Source organism: Panthera onca, chromosome B2 (assembly GCF_046562875.1).
Source record: "Panthera onca isolate mPanOnc1 chromosome B2, mPanOnc1 haplotype 2, whole genome shotgun sequence".
Lineage (NCBI taxonomy): Eukaryota > Metazoa > Chordata > Mammalia > Carnivora > Felidae > Panthera > Panthera onca.
In genome coordinates this window covers 67,474,348-67,496,498 of record NC_138343.1, presented here as the reverse complement: position 1 = coordinate 67,496,498, position 22,151 = coordinate 67,474,348, and the positions used below count along the sequence as shown (strand labels likewise).

Here is a 22,151-nt window from a genome sequence, read left to right as displayed (position 1 = left end):
ATAAGCAATTAGAACACTGTGTGTGTGTGTGTGTGTGTGTGTGTGTAGTTGTCAGTGTGTCTTTTGCTTTCATACTTATCCGTCATTGGAAATTGAGCAGATGCTATAAAAGACATGAAGATATAGAATAGGCATTATATGACCAGTTTGGGCTTTCCTTTACCTAAAAATTGAGCTTAAAAAATTAGTGTTTTATTCTTCAGGGAGCCAAACTACTTTAATACATGTCAACTTTTTAGATTTTTTCACACTTAAAATATTTTTAAAGGCCTCGGTGACTTTTATAGTCTCTGGTAGATGGTTGCCATCTAGTGGTTGTAGATGCTCTTGCACTGAGATAAAGGATAATAACACTATCTTAAAAAACATGAAAATAAATTTGGGAGAAGACAGTAATTTAATTATTTTACTATGTTTCAGCAGAAATAACATATGAATTTAATTTCTTTTTAATGTTTTGTTTTATTTTTGAGAGAGACAGAGAGTGTGAGCAGGGGAGGGGCAGAGAGAGAGAGGAAGACACAGAATCGGAAGCTGGCTCCAGACACTGAGCGTGTGTGCACAGAGCCTGACGTGTGGCTCGAACCCACGAACTGTGAGATCATGACCAGAGCCGAAGTCAGACGCTTAACCAACTGAGCCACCCAGGTGCCCCCATATAAATTTAAAACATCATAAAAATTCTATTCTTTTTCACTGTGATGAAGAAAACTGTAAAGATAGGTGCATTAAGTTCTGCTTTTGTCAAAACAGACAGAATTAAGGAGATAAAACAGACTTGTAATGATTAGTAGTTTCAGTAGTTTCTGTCCCCATCCAAAAACACTTATTTCAGAGCTTCTCTTTCTGAAAAGTGCAATATTTTGTGGGCTCTGTGTCCCTTCACAAGACCAAACTTTGAATTGGATTAACAGCCTTTTCAAAGTTATTTTGTCTTAGTATTCATTGAAAGGACTTCTTTTTCAGTTTATAAGTTGAATTTACTATACTGTTTCTTAGTTGAGATATTTTTAAGCATATTCTTTGTTTCTGTGATATTTTTGATAACCAAAAAAAAAGTTTTTATGTATATAAACATTTTCTCTATACAGAGTGGGAAAGTTTGCATAATTTGACATTTGAAAATCAAATTTTAAATAAATAATTGTGTATGTGAAAATAGCAAATCAAATAAAGCATTCTTGAAATGTTACTGAATTTTTTTAATTGAGTTACTTTTGATTATAGATTATGGAGGTGGCAACCAGAAATGAGAAAATAGCTTACTGTTTCTGCTACCTCCTATATATAACCCTAAGTCATTCAAGATGGTTTTGTGGTACCTTCTCAACAATTGTAGTGTATATAGATTACCCTTCTTTCACAAGTTATTCCAATTGGCTCCTCCAGCTATATTAAAGTATTTTTTTATTGTTACACATTGACTCATTATCTTAGATACTTTACTAATTGTTAATTTATTAATTACTTATATTACGTGTAGTATCTTGTTGAGAAATATATTATGTCTCAATTCAAGTTCAGAATTTACTTGGGCAATAAATAAAAGTTGACCATTGTCCCTTTGAAAAATTGACTCTGGGGGGTGCCTGGGTGACTCAGTCAGTTGAGTGTCCGACTTTGGCTCAGGTCATGATCTCATGGTTCGTGGGTTCCAGCCCTGCGATGGGCTCTGTGCTGACAGTACGGAGCCTGGAGACTGCTTCGGATTCTGTGTCTCCCTCCATCTCTGCCTCTCCCCCTCTTGTGCTCTGTGTGTGTGTGTCTCTCTCAAAAATAAATAAACATTAAAAAAATTGTATAAGAAAAAAATGAAAAGTTGACTCTGGGTGAAAACCAATCTGAATTGTAAAAAATGTGAAGTTGAAAGTAGAGAATAGGCTAATAGGTTCCCTGAGGTATTTTTTTTTAATGCAGATAGTGCTTCTTTGAAGTCTTTAAGGATATTTTCAAAGTTTACTCTTCGAGTTTTGTACCATACCTTCTTTAACTTTGTTTACAACTTGTACTGCTTTAGATTGTTAAGGATTGGTAGGGTTCACTCTAGTGCTTATTTTAAGTTACCACAAATTCTCAACTAATATAGTCCAAATGACATAGCCTTTAAGTATGCATGAAACAAGTTTATACTTAATAGTTTCATATGAAAATTGTTTCCCTTCTCTTTCTCTAGGGTAATGTGTTTATGTATTATGGACTGTCTAATTTCTATCAAAACCATCGTCGTTATGTGAAATCTCGAGATGACAGTCAGCTAAATGGAGATGCTAGTGCTTTGCTTGTAAGTAAAATGATGAAATATGAAAATGTGATAGATGTAAATAAGAATGTGTAATAATTATTCAGTTACAAATGTTAAATTTAATAATGTTAGGATGAAATTAAAGTGTTACTTGTCATTTATACTTGTTTAGTGAGGGTTTTTAGTTAAAATTTTTTTTCGCCTGGAATTTGCACAGATTAATGATTTCTTACAATTTCTTACTACCTGCTTCTTTCTAGTAGTGTCATTGGATTTTTGCTTTATTAGTCTGTAATGGAATTTTGATGAGTCTAGTATTCTGGGTATATAATTGGTTCTTTTTTGAGTTTGTTCATTACTGTTATACTCGGTAAGAATGTATAAATAAACTACTTTTAGTTTCTGAGGTTATGTTTTAGAATTGAACATGTATGCTGTCTGTTTTTTAACTTGTGGTAAGCCTGAGTAGTAAAGTTCAAAGGATGGGTTACCGAAAAATTGTCTGAGAACCTTTTTGAAAATACAGATTCCAGACTTCTCCTAAGTGTAGTAAACCAGTCTCTGCAGGGGTGAAGCTCTAAAATATCTTTTTAACAAGCTTTCCTTCTGATGCCCAGCCTTATTTGGGCTAGAGGATCTTAGTTTCCTGACTGTTGTTCAACTTTTCATAGTGGTGGGTGGTGCCCAAGTATTTTATGTAATTGTTGCTAATGCAGCAAATCTTCAGAGTTCCAGAGCTATTGAGGATTTCTTAGAAACAGTGAATCTCAGGGTGCCTGGGTGGCTCAGTCGGTTGAGCATCGGACTTTGGCTCAGGTTATGATGTCACGGTTCATGGGTTTGAGCCCTGCGTCAGGCTCTGTGCTGACAGCTCGGAGCCTGGAGCCTGCTTTGGATTCTGTGTCTCCCTCTCTCTGTGCCCCCCCCCCCGTGCCCTCCCCCCCCCCCCACGCTCTGTCTCTCAGAAAAAAATAAACATTGAAAAAAAAATTAAGAAAAAAAAGAAACAGTGAATCTCTTAGAATGCAATTTAAGACTATATTATAACCAGAATAGTCCTGTGACCGTATAGCTGCTCTAGGTTATCTTTACTGGTTTTATTGTTAGTCCCTGATGTTTGAGATCTTAAGAAATAGTGAATCTATTGAAAGGTTCTGGTTAAGTGTGCAATATTCTGCAATCCATGTGGGGTTAGGACTCAAATCCAGAGAAGATGGTGTCCTGTGAGACACACCAGGTTCCTAGTCCTTTCTGAATTTGTTGATTGGGATTATGAATTGGGTGTGTTCAGAGACCTAGAAAATGGGGGTTGATTTATAGTTTATAGTTTTTTTTAAATTTAGATACACCCTGTCTTTAGTGAGGGCAAAAGAAGTGGAGACTGATTCTTTTCTTACAGGCTTCAAGCAAAGCTTTTAGACTACACTAGGAATTGATGAATTTTTTTCTGTAAAGGGCCAGACAGTAAATATTTTGCGTTTTGTGGGTCTTACAGTCTCTTGATACAGCTACCCCCTTCTGCCACTGTAGAATGAAAGTAGCCATAGATAGTACTTACAATGAATGGGTGTAGTGTAGCTGTGTTCTAGTAAAATTTTATTTGTAAAAACAGGTGCTGGGCTGGATTTGTCCTGCAGTCTATCATTTATTGATCCCTGAGCTAGATCAAAATACATGATTTTAAAACCAGGTGGCTTTCAAAAATTTTAAAGATTTTAAGAGTGGACAGATTGAAGTCCAAGTTACTTAATATTATATGTAAGATCCTTCACAATCTGCTACCAACCTGCTATTCTAGCTTCATTGTTTCATACTCTTTTTTTAAAAAAATATATTCTATTGTCAAATTGGTTTCCATACAACACCTGGTGGTCATCCCAACAAGTGCCTTCCTCCCTGCCCATCACCCACTTTCCCCTCTCCCCCACCCCCATCTACCCTTGGTTTGTTCTCAGTCCTTAAGAGTCTCTTATGGTTTGCCTCCCTCCCTCTCTAACTTTTTTTTTTTCCCGTCCCCTCCTCCACGGCCTTCTGTTACGTTTCTCAAGATCCACATATGAGTGAAAACATGCGGTATCTGTCTTTCTCTACCTGGCTTATTTCATTTAGCATAATACCCTCCAGTTCCATCCACCTTGCTGCAAATGGCCAGATTTCATTCTTTCTCATTGCCAAGTAGTATTCCATTGTATATATAAACCACATCTTCTTTATCCGTTCATCAGTTGATGGACATTTAGGCTCTTGTTGAAATTTGGCTACTGTTGAAAGTGCTGCTATAAACATTGGGGTACAAGTGCCCCTATGCATCAGCACTCCTGTATCCCTTGGGTAGATTCCTAGCAGTGCTATTGCTAGGCCATAGGGTAGCTCTATTTTTAATTTTTTGAGGAACCTGGTGCGGCCGCTCATACTCTGTCTTTAACGTACCTATGACCTGGCTGCCCTGGGCAATGTAAGCCACTCCCTAACCATTCCTGGGACCAAGTAATCTGCCCCTTTTACATTTTATTTGCCTAGGATGCTGGTTTAACTCTTCCCCTGGAGGCCCTCTCATCTGGAGGCCTGCTATTGTCTTTAGTGCCCTTTGATACAAAATAACTTCTTTACATATTTAGTTCATTCATACCTTATCCCAAGTCACATCTCACCTTGCTTAACAAACTCCACATCATTCATTCCAAACTCTCTCCACATCATTTGTTCTGGCCCTACTTTGAGGTCATTTTCTACATAGTCACTATAGTGATCTTTTAAAAAAAAAAATGTAAATGCCACATTCTGCTTAAAATTTTTCAGTGGTCTACTAGCACTTGGAGTAAATCTCAGGATGACCTGAACTATGCATAATTCTCCAGTGTCATCATGTCATTCTCCTTGTTCCCATTCTCTAACTAGATTTACCTTTTACCTTCTCAGAAATACACAGTTTTTTCTCAATGGCATGTATTATTCTCTGCTTAAAACCCTCTTCTGTCTGCTTCTCACATGCTTGTCTCCTATTCTTTAGGTCTTAACTTATATGATACCACCTCCAGAGCCAACTTTTCCTTATCATAGATTCCAAAGTAATTTATTTTGCCATCCCCCATAATCACTTGCACACTATTTTCATAACACTTAGTGTAATTTGTAATTATATATTTAGTTATTTGTCTTCTGTTTTCTCAGCTACACTGTAAGCTCATGAGGGCAGGGAGCATGACTTTCTTTAACCACCATATACCAAACACCTTGCCAGAGCTTAGCACATGGAAGACATTTAATAAATATATGTTGAACGAATATAGACACATATATTGACACCTTCATCATGACTCTTATTTCATATAATAATTGGTTGTGTATAGATCTATTTCCTCTGTTACACTGTGACTTTATTATTTAAAAAAATTTTTTCTGTTTCTAGCACCTTGCATGGTACATGATATATTAGGTACTCATTACATGGCTTTCCGAAGCCAGTTACTGCAAAGTATCTAGCATTCAGTACCTGATGTATAGGTAGTAAATAATATTTTCCTTTCTTTTAAAACTTATTGAAGAATTTAGTGACTAGGATATATTTTCCCTTCTGAGAGTTTATTTATATTTAAAACTTTTATTTTTTGAAATCGCAGTGTTCATCAAAACATTCCAGTAGTCATAAGCCAGTTATATACTGTCTGTCTTCAAGGTCTCAGTGTACTAACTTTATAAATCTAGATGGCTTAGGGAACAGAAAGCTGAGAAGTCAGATATTAAAGAGACTTAATGAGATCCCTGCCACATGTTTCTTTAGCCTTTTTTTTCCATGCAGGCAGTTCTTTATCCAGTCTAGACACAGAGAATGTTGGATACAAGCCAGTGTTGGTTGGTAATAGAATAGCCCTAAAAGGACTAACTAGGGTCTAGTTAATTTCCAATCAAGAATATCTTAGTCTGTTTTGTTTTGTTTTGTTTTATTTTATTTTATTTTATTTTATTATTTATTTATTTTTAATTTTTTTATGTGTTTTGAGACATGGCTTACTGTAGCTTCGGAGTTTCAGAACAACCCGGACATATACCTAATCTCAGACTTGGTAGAATCTCTGGTTTAATCCTGCAACTGCTACATCTCCTTGAAATCTTCAGTGGGGACTAAGTCAAAACATTTTTGTTTTCCTAGTATCTGGATGCACAATTTATTTATTTATTTTTTTTTTTTTTTAATTTTTTTTTAACGTTTATTTATTTTTGAGACAGAGAGAGACAGAGCATGAACGGGGAGGGTCAGAGAGAGGGAGACACAGAATCTGAAACAGGCTCCAGGCTCTGAGCTGTCAGCGCAGAGCCCGACGCGGGGCTCGAACTCACGGACCGCGAGATCATGACCTGAGCCGAAGTCGGCCGCTTAACCGACTGAGCCACCCAGGTGCCCCTGGATGCACAATTTAAAGAAGAGCGGTATATTCTAGGAATGAATCTACCTTAGCCCCCTTCCATCCCTCCCTCCTTCCCTCCTTCCTTCCTTTGACATAGGACCATGGGATTAACCTAGAATTATACAATTTGAGATTATCTAGTTGAACATGTTCATTTTGTGAGGCCCAGGGAAACCAAGGAACTTGCCCAAAGGCACATAGTAGTATATAGCTGGACCTAGAGTCTCCAGTCCACTTTTGGTTTAAGATTGACAACAGACTGCTTGTTAATTTTTCTTGCACAGAAAACTCCTTGTGGTATGATTTTTGTGTTGATATGAAAATTTTTAAAAAGTCAGTTTGATATATGCATGTATGACAAAATATATGCAAGGAAGGGTTACATTATAAAGTTAATACAATTATTACCTTTATGTAAGGTAATTATGTTAAGAAATAATTTGAGTATTTAAATGTGATGTTATTTATAGTCTTTACAATACAGATCTATTCTGTATGCATTGCAGGTGAGACACATGTAGGGATTGAATTTTTAATCAGTAATTAAACTATGGCTAGCTCATAGTTCTCCTGGAGGCCTGTGTAATAATTTTTTCTTCTTTTCCTTTCAAACATCAGAATCCCAGTAAAGAATGTGAGCCTTATCGAAGAAACGAAGACAAACCAATTGCTCCTTGTGGAGCTATTGCCAACAGCATGTTTAATGGTATGATATAGTTATAAACAAAAGATACGGATTATAAATATATATAATTACAAAACTTTGTATAATTTATTGATACTGATTTGGTAGTCTAGTAAACATGAATGAAATTGAAAAATTCAGCAACTTTAAAATAAATATATCAACTAGTTATTCAATGGAATGTCATAATGATTTGGGACTTTTTTGAGAATTCTTATACTTTAAGAATGAATTCTCTCCCTGGGAAGAAAGGAACGGAGACATTCTGCTAACTTTCACATTTCATATATGGGAAAATAAAAGCCAGGCTGCCTTTTCCACCAACTTCAAATATTTATACCATTACAAAGGAGCTATAGTTGATCTTTTAGGGCAGCACTGTCTGATACAAATATAATGTAAACCATCATTGTGAGACATGTATACATAATTTAAAATTTTATAATAGGCACATTAAAAAACACTAAATAGAAACAAGTAAAATTACTTTTACTAATATACTTTATTGAACCCAATATGCCCCAAATATTACTACCTTTTTACTGTATAAATTGTGTTCAGCATATAAAATATGAGTGAGATTTTATATTCTTTTTTTAATTTAAATTCAAGTTAAGGAGATACTTTATATTCTATTTTTTTGTACTGAGTTTTTAATTTCTGAAATGTATTGTTTCAAAAGTATAATAATATATTCTTACAAAACATATTCATTTGGACCAGCCATAATGTCAATGGCTCTGTAGCCATGTAGCTAGTGACTACCATATTGCACAGTGCAGGTAGAGAAATGGATAAGCCAGAAACTATTTAGGAGTGCATTTTTTAAAGAAAAGGAAGAGAAGCAAATTTACCCTGCAAATTATTTTATTTGGGTTAATACTAAAACATTTCGCCTTATCATATACCAGCTAGCCATGAAGTGACCTATAACTATATTGAGGGAAGAGAAGTCCATCTAGGATTATAAAGTTACCATAGATAATTCACATATAAGTAGTCAAGAGCAAATATATGTCATATGCCTGCTTACCCTGTTATAACCCCTTTTGGGAGCAGATACCAGATCCTTATTTCTCAGAGTATAGTAGATGCTATGGATATTCAATAGATACTTAGCAACTTCTTCTTTTTTGTGTGTTTAGATACATTAGAATTGTTTCTGGTTGGCAATGAATCTCATCCTACACCTATTCCTTTGAAAAAGAAAGGTATTGCTTGGTGGACAGATAAAAATGTAAAATTCAGAAATCCCCCTGGAGGAGAAAGTCTAGAAGAACGATTTAAAGGTAAAATTTACTAATATTTCTTTCAAATATGATATAAGCAAGGAGTTTTAATGAAGTACCTAAAATTTTCTATCTTTAGAATCTTAAAAACTTTTATGCTTTTTTACAAACAGCAACTTTTCTTAACTTCATACCAAGTTAGGTAAAATATGTAGGATGTTCTAATGTACTGAAATTCTAAAGGAAATGTGCATGTACATTTAATCTTGAATTTTTCTGGTATTTTCTTATAAGCATTTCAGCCATTGTCTTTACAAATTGCAGGCAAGTTTCTTTTAAACAAGACCCAATTTTTTATTATAATTATAAATTTAAATTTAGTTTTGATTCTGTACCTCCTAAATTTTGCAATGTAATGTTTTTTACCATTATATCTTTGCATTAAATCATCTGCTTTTTGGTATGTACCTCATAGCATACTTTTAGTATTTTCATAATGGGATAGCCATCAAATCTTTGTAATTACTTGTTATTACATGAGGAATTGGTTTGCCTCTAGATTTCAAGACTTTCTTGGAATATGCATATATTTATACCTTTGAAAATAGGAAAAATATTCAGATTGTGTCTTGCATATCTTTGTTTTATTTGAGTGTGAATTTTCAGTGAAACTCCTAATAGAATTGAATATTTTGTCCCCTCACCCTTCTCTTCTTTTTTTAAGATACAACAAAGCCAGTAAACTGGGTTAAACCAGTGTACATGCTGGATTCTGAACCAGATAATAATGGGTTCATAAATGAGGATTTTATTGTTTGGATGCGAACTGCAGCATTACCTACTTTTCGTAAGTTATATCGTCTAATAGAGCGGAAAAGTGATTTACATCCAACATTGCCAGCTGGACGATACTATTTGAATATCACATACAGTATCCTTTTTTGGCCATGTGCACAGATTCATAGAATTTGAAAAGAGAAAGAGTATAGTTTAGTCTTATCTCATTTATGTGACATGCTATTCTGTGTTTTAGTTTTGATCTCATTTTTGTAAGAATATGTGTGTATACATATGAGAGGGTATCTTTTCACTTATATCTTCTAGAAGTCTTAAACTTTTATAAACTTTGTACTAGGATTCAGGCATATTATTTGATAAAATTATTTAAGATGCTGGTGGTAGATTTATTAATATGCTAGATATTTCTACAATGGAAATTGTAATTGAGCTTAATGCAAAGGCCAGTGAACACAACTGATGCTAAATTAGCATTCAGCTTATTTAGATATATGTATCTATATATACTTTTATATATTCTTTAGATATTAAGAATCAGTGAATGTTAGTTCACATCAACATAATTGTTTGTAACTATTATGTTCATAGTACCAAAACACTTTTATCATTAGCTGTATTATTTTACGTTAATAATTCAGGTGTACTTTTCAGTGCTGATAAATATAATTTATTTCATTCTGATTATATGTCAACATTGTACCAAGTACTGTTCATGCATTATTTTATTTTATTTAAAGCATTATGAGATGGGTATCATCATCTCCATGTACGTAGCCACGTATATAGGAACATAGAGCATTTAAGTAACTTACCTAAGGTTATGCAGATAATAAGTAGAAGAGTTGGGGTTCCTAATCAAGCCATTGACTCCAAAGGCCATGACTTTACCATCTGCCACTACTACAGGCCGCATCCCTAGATAGTTCACTCAAGTAATCAGACCAAGCCATAGCCATATTGGCATGGTTACAAAGTCTTCCTTAGCTGACAATAATTGGACACTACCCTTTATTCTAAACAAAGTCCTTACATCTTTTAATCTGTAGCCCATTGCTTACATATATCATGAATGAAAATTTTCTCAAATATTAGCATTTGAATGTTTGCTAATGCTTCGCATTTTTGATTTTTCATAATCCAAATGAGCTATTAAAACTAGTTTTAGTTTTATAATGTATTAGTGAATGGTTAATAGACCTAATTTCAAAACAAATGTCTTCTTGGATCCTTAGCCTCTTAATTTTGCACCTGAGTATGCAACTGAATATGACCTGATAATGACAGACTAAAAGTAGCCACGTTTTGGAAACGAGGCCCACATAGGAGCAATTATCCTGAGGCTAGTGCCAGAGTAGAAGGCAGCTCTGTTACAGCATCCAGAAGATCTAGTAAGGAGTAAGGGCAGATACCACCCTGTAGCCTAGAGCATAATTTAGGGAAGTCTTTGGAGTACTTAGTACTTTGTCTTAGTTAAGAGACTATTTGCATCCAAGGCACTGAGAAGAGAAATCAAAGAACTTAGGCTCTCAAAGACTGACGAGACAGGAATTTGGGTCTGCGAAGCATCAAGGGTAATTATAAAAATGAGGTATCAAGTGGGAACCAGACACCAGAATTAAGATAGAAGCCCATTTTGGGGGGTTGGGATACAGAGAGGCTAGCATGAGTGATTTGATAGTTTGTCTCCCAGAGTGTTATATTAGTTAGAACTCTTATTATAATCACTCCTGCTTCAGGTTTAGGGTTGATTTAAGAAACTGGCAGAGTCTGCCATTTGGAGTAATAGGGCACTTCCGTAGGGATGGGAAATTGCAGAGAGAAACAAATGGGGCCTAAACTTGATTCAAAAGATGTCTTTGAAAAGGTTGTAAACCTTTCACATAGGGATTTAGTTCTGTGTTCTCTGTTCTAATTCTTGCCAAAATCTTAGAATTGGTCCATGTAGATAGCTCATCGAATATACTGGTGTCCCATTTCTTAAATCTCTTTAACAGTTCACCCTTCATTTCTACTCTCTTTCAGCCATCACCTCTGCATCACACTATGAGTTTTGTCATTGCTCCAAATCAACAAGTTAAAACTTCAATATCATACTCTTTGACCTTGTGCTCTGAGTCCTCTTATATTCTCATAATTACTCTTTTATTACACATGCTCTTTGAGCTCACAGAGACCTCCAACCTCTTCATTCTTCCTTTTTCTTCTGGTCTGTCAGTCTTCTCTTCCTCTGTTGGTTTTATTGCTGTTCATCTGAAATATTTTTTTCACATTACATTTCTTTGTGGTCTTTTGCCCCTTCTGTGTAATGAGAGTAAAAGTACCTGAGAAGCCATTTAACCCTTAAATTCAGTTGTTTTTGCTTGTAAACTATATTGGTTTTCACTACTAATGTTTAACTTGCTAAATCAGTGCTTCAAGGTAATAGTCATGTAATTATTTTGTGGTTCGGAAAATGTGAGTAAGGTGCCTGTGTATCATAGAATTATACCAGTGAATTACAAGCAATTAAATGCCAAATTTTTTTTAAGTTGTGTTTTAAAGATCAAGTAACTAGACATGGAAAAGCCTTCCTATACATTCTTCAGATTACCCTGTACACTCTTTTGATGGACGAAAACGGATGATCTTGAGCACTATTTCATGGATGGGAGGAAAAAATCCATTTTTGGGGATTGCTTACATCACTATTGGATCCATCTCCTTCCTTCTAGGAGTTGTACTACTAGTAATCAATCATAAATATAGAAACAGTAGTAATACTGCTGACATTACCATTTAATTTTATATTCTGAAAACAGATTTACTGCATGTGCATCAAGGCCAGTCCTATTCAACCTAGCTTTCGAATGCTGATGTCTGGTTAGTATGTCATTTTTGAAGTTGGCACATAACTTTGGTTTTTTTTAAAAAAAACAGTTTTTGTCCTTTGCTTCTTCCTTATGGATGTCTTACGGAACTATATGACGGGTATGAAACAAATTAACTATATAGATCATATCAACACCGTAACTGCTGAAATGGCATTCTAATGTTTGCTTTTTGTTGGGTCAGGCCATATGATGCATAGTCTCTTTTATGTGAAATGCATCTATTGCTTAAATATTTATGCTGTGTTGATAATATTATATTGACATGTGATGCTGTATATGTGTGCCTGTTGTGTGAAGAAAGGGATTACAAGATGTATGAATATAACACCTTGCTAACCTTGCAGGATTCAGAGTTACAAAAAAGATCTAAATCTAAATAAAACACTTCATCATTTTCATGTGTCATGTGTAAAGGCTTAAAGTGCCATCTTTGTTGAGGTTGTTCAAGTATTCCATTTATCCAGTACAGTTCTTTGTCAAGTATAGCTTTGTCCTTTTTTCAAAGGACATGCTTACCTTGTCTAGCATAGGAATTAATGGTCATGTCTGAAGAGGTCAGATGGGTCTCAGGTGGGAGAATTTAAAATTCCTTTTTCCATTTGATTAAGATGTTGCAGTCAGGAACCCCAACTCACTTGATATGTTTTTACATGTGATCATTTCCCTTGAAGCTTATACTTCATAAGGGACAAAAGAATATAGGTGAGATGGGAAAATTTCTTGGCAGACCTTCATCTTCTGCCAGATGTAAGTGTTCAGAGGAAACTGTTTTCATTCTTGTATTTAACATTCAGAAATTTGCTTCAGCATTGGAAATACCTCAGGCTGTTTTTATTTTGCAGGTAAGTTTTGATTTAAGTACTAATGTTGTATTGTAGAAAATTTAGAAAACAGTGACTTTCATATTTCATTCAATTTTTGCATATAGGTCAAATATAGAGATGTATGCACATTCTCTTTGGTTAAGGTACCAATTATTTTGGTTGGTTTTTCCTAAGACACTTAAAAAATAAATTCTTTAAATTTCCTAATTAAATTCTGGAGATTTTGCAGTATGCACATGATAAATTATAATATATATGGTTGAAGTTACTTTATTTTCTATTAACTGGAATTATTTTAATATTCCTTATTGAATAAATGCTGTAATTTGTTTGCTATGGAACTTACTCTTGAATGTAAACTTACTTTTTCAACATGCATGAAAATGTATGTCTTAATCAGAGGTGGCTTAATTGCATAGAAATGGCTTTTCTTTTTTAACTAAAATAACTCCTATATTTGTATAGAAGAATGGCTGTTTATTCAGAGTTTGGGATGATTTTGTTCAGTTATATTTTAAATCAAAAGGTCTGGGTAATGTATCAATTTTGATTAATATATGTTTTTTTTTTAAAAAAAAACAACAAAAAATAATGTAATGGTTAATAGAAATGTGCCACACTTCTTAAGTTTTGTATAACATGAAATTTAGTTAAAAGAACTTGTAATTCATAATTACTTTTAACTGGTAGAATAGCACTTGCATGAGGTACTTAATGTATGATTATCCTGAAATTTCTGAGTGCATAGGGTATTCTTTGTCTAAAAATATTCTTTGTCTTGTCAGTCCTTCAGAATATTGTTATTTATTCTGACCATTGACCCTCTTTCACATGGCAATTTATTTTCTGGGACACATCACTGGGAGAGAAGGTTTTTGCCAGTCTTCCCAGATTGAGTTTGTTTTGTTCAAGGAGGACTGCCGTCCTGCGTCTCTTTTTCTAATTAGGGGACCAAAGGTGCCACGAAAGAAAAGTTGAAGACCCTTCCAACACTTTCTCATCTGGGGTGAAGACAGAATCTTAAGATATATTTGGAGTTTTATCTATTTACAAGTTCATCGATGGCCTAATTTCCTTCCCGTCTCCTGCTGTTTGAGCGCTAAGGGATTCCTGTTACTAATTATGAAGAATGTGGAACATTCATATGGCCTCTGCGAAGCCTGGTGGGAAGGAAAAACATTTCTTTTTTTATGGGGCTTATGCTCATCTTTTGGAAATATTAATGTCATATTCAACTTTTAGAGAATCATACTGCATTTTATTGCATTCAGGTTAAGTAGAAGGCATTGAAGAATGCATTGACTTACAGGAAGTATTTTGATATATGAAATTTCCCAATTGAAGGAATTATTTAATATGTAAAAGCTAAGAAGTTTCATTGAAATCATAAGGCAGTTAAAAATGAATTGGTAAAAATAATTGTACTACCAAATGGAGAATTATTCAACCAAGAGGAGAGTCAAGTGAATATTTTTTGTTTATTGGTTAGTATCAGTTTGTTTGTAACCTTGATTATATTTAAAGATAATGTTCTGTTAGTATGTTCTGTATTAATAAAAATGAACAAAATTAATTTTGCTATGTTCAAGTGTCTTGCTAAAATAATAATGCCTCAGTGTTGTTGTTAATGTTTAAGCACTAAATTTTAGCCCAAGGTCAATAAATCCCACGTTTTAACATTTCTATGTCTAGATTTGATTGCCATTATGGATATATATTAATCATTTTGACAGCATTAACTGCAAGGTTTGTATATATTACTTAGAAACATCTGTTCTTACCAGGAGGTGGTCATATTGTCACCTGAGTTATAGGTAGATGGGCTAAATTTGGTATTAGATCAAGGAAGTGTCTAGTAAATAGAAAAGGAAGAAGTGGTAGAGAAGTAAGGATGATGAAATAATGAAGAGGGTGGGGCATACAGGAAACAAAAAGCCAGACCAGGAAAGAGAACAGCTGACTGGAGGGTTAATGAACGCTCACCTTCTATCTTCATGGAAACAATGCCTTAGAATTCTTGTATCGTCCTTTGTTGGTTAAGGTGAAAAGTCTTCTTTATAAACATGTGTTTTTTGAAAGGAGGGGAGAGGCAGTAAAGGAGTGCTGTTTCAAGAGGAGTTTTGATGCATAAATGTTTGTAGAGTTTGGATGATCTAGTGAAGTGTTTTAGAGCTTTTTTTTAGCCCATGCTCCATTCAATAAACATAAAAATCATATTTCCCCTAATGTCATTCAAAATTTCAAAATAAATATCATGTCTAAAATCAAATCGACCACGGTGACCTTATTTGATTTTATAGCTTTGTAAATAAATAAATTTATATTTTATCAAAGTAACGTGTATATACAGTTAAAAAAAATCAACAAGCCTTATGATGAAAACCAGTAGTCCCTGTCCCAACTTTCTTTAAGTCTTAGAGATAATCACTTTGAGTCCAAAAGTTATCTTTTGGCATTTGTTTTAGTGTATCTAAACAATATGCCTAGTCTGCTATTGCTTGATTTAATGGTTGTAGTCATCATTAATATCTTCTCGATAATGTTAACCTGCTGATTAAAGCTCTTTAACATACCTTTCCTTCTCCCATTATTATTACAGTTATATCATATTTGGGAAACACAGTAGCTATTATTACTTATGACTGTGGAGCAAAGCATTGCACCACTATTACATTTCACATCATTTTATTTTTCCTAGAATTAATAATTGCCTCATTTTTAACACATAATTTCTAGAAACCTATCTTAAGCTTTTCCCAGTTATTCTGTCAGGTCCACCATATTCTCATCAATAGTTTTGAAGGGTTTTTGTCCCCAAATATCAGATAATCTGATTCCCTGTTTTTACTAGGGAGATCTATTCTGTATTTGTCCTTTTATGCCAATCTGAGCTGGTTGTTTTCTTGACCAGTTACACAGCCATTATCCCATGATCTCCTCTTGTCACCTTTCTATGTTGGATCTGTTTCCTAATTCTGTAGTTTACTGGAGCACTACCTAAAGCACTTAAAGCTTCCTAAGAAGTGGTAGCTGAGAGGCAAATTTTCTGTGTCCTTTACATGTCTAAAATGTCTTTTTTCAATTTTCACATCTCACTGATAGTTTGACTACATATACAATATTAAGTTTAAAATAATTTACCCTCAGATTTTTTTTAATAAATTTTTTTAATGTTTATTTTTGAGAAAGACAGAGCATGAGCAGGGGAGGGGCAAGAAGACAGAATCCAAAGCAGGCTCCATGCCCTGAGCTGTCAGCACAGAGCCGGAAGTGGGGCTCGAACTCACCAATGGTGAGATCATGACCTGAGCCGAAGTCGGACGCTCAACCGACTGAGCCACCCGGGCACCCCTCCCCTCAGAGTTTTGAAGGTATTGCTCCACCCTCTTCTAGGTTTCATTGTTGGTTTTGAGAACTCAGTTTCTATCCTAAGCAGATATTAGACCTCCTAGACTGATGCTTAATTTTCTTCTCTTTTTCTCCAGTTGTTTCAACACTATTGTCTGTGTTCTTTCTAAAAGATTTCTTCATTTTGATCTTCCAGCCTTATCGTCTACTGAATTTTATGTATATTTAAAAAGTATTTTAATTTCTAAGACTTCCTTTATTTCTATTCTGTTTCTAAAAAATATTCATCTTAGTTCACAGATAAAATATTTTTCTGAGGGGGTGCCTAGGTGGCTCAGTCGGTTAAGTGTCCGACTTTGGCTCAGGTCATGATCTCGCCATTGGTGAGTTCGAGCCCCGCTTTGGGCTCTGTGCTGACAGCTCAGAGCCTTCATGAAGCCTGCTTTGGATTCAGCGTCTCCTCTCTCTGCCCCTCCCCTGCTCATGTTCTGCCTCTCTCTGTCTCTCAAAAAATGAATAAATGTTAAAAAGTAAATATTTTTTGAGGGTATATATGCTTTTCTTTCCTATTCTGTTAGCATCGGTTTTTGTTGTTGTTGTTTTAAGTTTTAGGTTTTTTTTTTTTTTTCTCGACCATTTAAGTGACTTTTTTTGTGTTTCTGGCTAGTCTTGACCATCTGTCATATATGGATGGCCCCTAAAAGACTAATTGAAAGTTCTTTGTTTGTGGCCAGTGCTTGACAAGTGATGGGCTTCACTAGCGCAGTGCTACTCAGAAATGCCACTCAGTGAATTATTTGTTCCTATTCATTATGAAAAGCGTAGACAAGTAATATAAGGAGTTGGCAGGTCAGCAACTGTAAGGGGATCAAATGTTGAGAAGTACTGCGTTAGGGAATGATTGTCAGGGAGCCAGTCGTTTGGCTGGAGGCCTTTTCTTTGACGGGGACTGTTCAGTCTCTAAGGAATTCACTGGTCCTCTTCAGAAGGAAGGGGTCCAAGGGGGGTCTGGGTTTTTTTTGTTTGTTTGTTTTTTTGTTTTGCTTTTAACTCCCTCCTTCTGCCTTGTTCTCCACCTCACCTTCTGTTTTCTACTTTATACATATTTCTTTATACCTATCCCTCTGCACATCCCTTCTGCCTGGTTGTCTTCCATTACTTTATAGAGAGAAAAATTATCTCCTACCCATGGGAGACAGTGAAGGAGGTGAGAGATTGTATTTGGCTGAGAGGGGGAGGGCAGAGGTTTTGGGATCTCACCATTCTGTTGTATGTAATTTTCAACTAGTCATTTTCAGGCCTATTCCTTGTTGCTATAATTTTTATATCCAAGTCTGAACTTCTCAGGGGCTGTGGGCCAATCAGCATGCTTCTCACTGGTGTCCCCCTTACAGTGTCTCTAGATTACAGCTTCCTCTGTCCTGCTCATATTCCGTCTGCTTTCTGTTTTCTAGAAATCTGCTGAAAATGCTTTTCTGGTTTTCTCCCCCCTATCAACTCTCTATCCTTTTTGACTCATATCTTTAAAAAATTTGTTTTAGGGGTGCCTGGATGGCTCAGTAGGTTAGGCGTCTGACTCTTGGTTTTGGCTCAGGTCATGATCTTACAGTTCATGAGTTTGAGCCCCATATCAGGCTCTGTGCTGATGGCACAGAGCCAGTTTGGTATTCTCTCACTCACTCTGCCACTCCTTCACTCGTGCTGTCTCTCTCTCTCTCCAAAAAGAGGTAAGTAAATTTTAAAAAATTGTTCTGGATTATCATAAAACAGGTGGCGCCTGAGTGGCTCAGTCATTTAAACATCTGACTTTGGGTCAGGACATGATCTCACCTGAATTCAAGCCCCACATTGGGCTCTGTGCTGACAGCGTGGAGCCTGCTTCAGATTCTCTGCCTCTCTCACTCTCTGCTCCTCCCCAGGTGGCACCCTCTCTCTCTCTCCAAAATAAATAAACATTGAAAAAAAAATTAGGTAGAAACATTATCATAAAGTAAGCTTTACTTTGTGTGTGTGTGTGTGTGTGTGTAGTTCTGTGCATTTTAACTTATGCATAGATTTGTGTAACCACCATTGGATACAGAGCAATACCATCACCCCTACCCCCCAAAACTCCCTTACACTACTCCTTTATACTCATTATTTCTCTGGCAACCACTGATGTCTTTTCCTTCCCCATAGTTTTTCTTCTAGAATGTCATACATGGAATTATACCATATTTAATCTTTTGAATCTGGCTTCTTTCATTTAGCATGCCTTTGAGATTCATCTAAGGTAATGATGCCTATCAATACCTCCTACTTTTTCAATTCCCTTTCATGTTACTGGAGTGAAAGGGAGAAGAGATAAACTCGGGGCCATCCACTTTTTTAAAACCAGAAAACACCTTGAAGTACCTTTTGGTGCTTTTGTAGCATTTTTAAAAATATTAAAAGATAAACTTGTTATTTACTGTAAGTGATATTAGTGGGAGCTTGTCTGTTGATGTGTGACAAGCTTTTTCATCCAGGGTAATGAAGAAGATTGAACTCATTGTATATTACTTTCACTATCAAGATTTGTGTGTCACATTATTTTAAGGAACAGAAATACAGAAAAGAATGGCTTTAAAAATACATGTTAGCGGCGCCTGGGTGGCTCGGTCGGTTAAGCGTCCGACTTCGGCTCAGGTCATGATCTCACAGTCTGTGAGTTCGAGCCCCACGTCGGGCTCTGTGCTGACAGCTCGGAGCCTGGAGCCTGTTTCAGATTCTGTGTCTCCCTCTTTCTCTGCCCCTCCCCTGTTCATGCTCTGTCTCTGTCTCAAAAATAAATAAACATTAAAAAAAAATAAAAAAAATACATGTTAATTGCAGTTGAATTAATGGTCTGAAGTAATCCCTGGGGTGTATTGTCTTTCCTTTTCACAACAAAGCTTGTAAAAGAGTAATTTATATTTTTTGTCATCTTCAGTTTTAGCTAAGGATTTATTTCACAGTCACACTGTATTCTGTTTACTATCATCTCTGTCTGAAAGATACAGTAGAAAGAGTATGGGTCTTAGAAGGAGGCTGACTTGGCTCTTATGTCTGTAAACTGTACCTTCAGATTATTTTATCTCCTAAATCATTTACCATTTCCTGTCAGTAAAATGGGAGTTTCAATACCCTCTTGACAGATTTTTGTTTTTAGGAATAAGGGAAGTGATAGATGACAAATACTTAACAGAAAGTATAGAAAAATGACAATGAACAATTCTCACCCACCTTTTTTTGTCACAGGCAGTAAACTCACCCTTGAACTTTTTGCTCCATTTGATAATTTGGCACCATCCTTCCCTCTTCATTCTTAACATGTGGCTTTGTGGGTAACTCCTGATTTTCTTCATACTTACCTGTCTTTAGTCTCCTTTATACATCCTTTGGTTATGCTCACCATATAAAATGTTGGGAATTCTTTGAGATTATACTCCCTGAGCAATCATAAGTTCCTAATCACTTCTACCACCATCTTTGCACTAGTTTCTTTATCTTTTCTTGTGCCTTGACATCTCTTCTGAGTTCTAGATTGTTCAGTATGGATCTCTTGGATTGTCCTTGGATTTCTCAAGCTTAGTAAGGCCCAAACAGAAACCAAGCCATTCTAGCTAGCTTTCTCTTACATTTTTTGACATAGTGAATGGTATGGTCAGCCATCTTAAGAGTTAAGTCAGAAACCTCACATTCATGTCCACATCATGATTTATTATTATGTGTTTATTATTACCTTCCTAATTAGATTTTATGCTCCAGAAGGTCAGGGATTTAAAAAGTTTTCCCCAGAGCATCTTACAAAGTGTTAGATTCATATTAAATTGTCAATAAATTATTGTTAAACAAGGAGTGAACTCATTCATATATTGTATATATTATTTTTTCATACAAAAGGATTTTAGAGCCAGAGATTTTAGAGCCAAAGCCACCCCTTAACTTTAATGATGAAAAGACAAGGCTTGCAATTACATAAATTATTTAATAATAAATACAGCAATTAAGTGATAGCCAAGTGTTTCATAATTCCTAGCTGTAATCAGAGAACATATGGAATTATAGTGATGTGCTATCTTTTATCTGACTAGTAATTTTTGTACGTTAAACCTCACATGAAACTGTTCTACTATATTTGCTTTTGTAAAACTGGAAATGGATTAAGCATGCTTCCAGAATTAAAACACACATCCCAATTACACAAAACACTATTCTGGCTTTCCTTTTTAAATTAATAGATGCTATAGGCAGGATCAAAGTAAGGGTTGTAATCTTGTTTGTTTTCTAAAGGAAAAGAAAGATGGAGTAACTATGTCATTTGGCAACTTTACATCAGTAATTGTGAATTATTTTCACACAAACTTATCTCGGGCTTTAGTTAACCATTATTTACCTCAGATTATCCATCTATATATCTAAATAGAGTACTGCCAGTTCTGTTAACAGTGTTCAAAAACCTTCTGAAGGAAATACTTCCTAATCATTCCCAATAATCTAACAATAATTTTCTAATATTACAAAGAAACTCAAGCTGATGTTTTGGAAAGGAAACTTTAGAAAATAACCCTTCTGGGGCATCTGGGTGGCTCAGCTGATTAAGCATCTGACTCTTGATTTTGGTTCAGGTCATGATCCCAGTCTTGAGATCAAGCTTGGCATCAGGCTCTGCCCTGGGCATGGGACCTGCTTAAGTTTCTCTCTTTTACTTTCTCTCTGCCTCTACCCCGATTGTGCTTATGCGCTCTCTTTCCCTCTCTTTCTCAAAATAAAAAAAAAAAAAAAAAGGAAAGAACTCTTCTGCTCTGCTGCAGAGCATGAGTTTACAAATCTAGTAACAAATTTCAAGTGTGCTTGAGATGATCCAATAAAGTTTGATAGGCATCCAGGCAAATTTCAGGTATATTTTTCTGTCAGGATAATCACAATTTATAGAACAGGAGCAAGGAGACAATGAGTGAGGAATCCTGGGACTAAAAGCTGTTTGAAAGTAGCACAATGAGTATCAAAGATGTTTTGAATTTTTATTCCCAATAGGTTCATTCTTTATGCAGCATACTGTTCCTTTAACCAATAATTACTGAATATTTTCTATCTGCCAGTTACTATTCTAGATGCTGCAAGTACAGCAATGAAGAAAACAGTTATAAACAGTCATTATCTAACTTATATCATTAAAAGGATCATTGCTATGTGGAAAATCGACTGAGTGTAAAAGTACAAGTAGGAAAACTAATTGAAAAGGCTTTTGCAGTAATGTAAACAGGAGATGATGATGGCTTGGCCTGGAGTTGTGGTAGCAGTGGAGATAAATGAAAAGCAGTCAGATTCAGATTATATTTTGAAGGTGTATGTATTCAACAGAATTTTCTAATGGATTAGTTTATAGGGCATGATAGAAAACAGTCAAAGTTTGGGGCTTGAAATGAAGAAAATTGCAGAGGAGAAGCCTTGAAAATAAAGGACTGGAAAGTAGAATTCAGTTTTGGTCATAAGTTTGCGATGCTCATTAGACATGTAAGTGGAGATGTCTGGAGTCAAAGGGAAAGGTCAGGCTAGAGAATTTGCCAGCACACAAATGGTATTTCATGGCAGTAGATGAAATCACAGACGGGATGAATGTAAAGGTGGTACTCTGAAATTTAGAGATTGAGAGTTTGAGGTTTCAGGAGACTAAAAACACTACTGAAATGGAAAACCATCAAAAGAGTAGTGGATGGAGGACCATGTATGAAACTGTACATACATG

General features: G+C 35.4%; 1 protein-coding gene and 1 long non-coding RNA gene across 2 annotated transcripts in view; one reads left to right on the top strand and one right to left on the bottom strand.

Annotated features, from left to right (window-relative positions):
* Nucleotides 1–14,627, top strand: part of CDC50A (cell division cycle 50 P4-ATPase accessory subunit A) — a 39,010-nt gene extending 24,383 nt beyond the window's left edge. Inside the window, exons 3-7 of the mRNA XM_060615979.3 lie at nt 2,174–2,281; nt 7,267–7,354; nt 8,479–8,622; nt 9,287–9,493; nt 11,946–14,627. Of these exons, the coding sequence (XP_060471962.1) occupies nt 2,174–2,281; nt 7,267–7,354; nt 8,479–8,622; nt 9,287–9,493; nt 11,946–12,139 (741 nt within the window). The 3' untranslated portion in view covers nt 12,140–14,627. The remainder of the gene's footprint in view (nt 1–2,173; nt 2,282–7,266; nt 7,355–8,478; nt 8,623–9,286; nt 9,494–11,945) is intronic.
* On the bottom strand, nt 11,371–20,672 carry LOC132667292 (uncharacterized). Its single transcript, XR_009605068.3, has 3 exons — nt 19,674–20,672; nt 18,233–18,339; nt 11,371–11,610 (listed from the first exon to the last, which is right to left on the bottom strand). It is a non-coding gene; the product is annotated as an uncharacterized LOC132667292 (long non-coding RNA).
* Nucleotides 20,673–22,151: the final 1,479 nt, after the last annotated feature.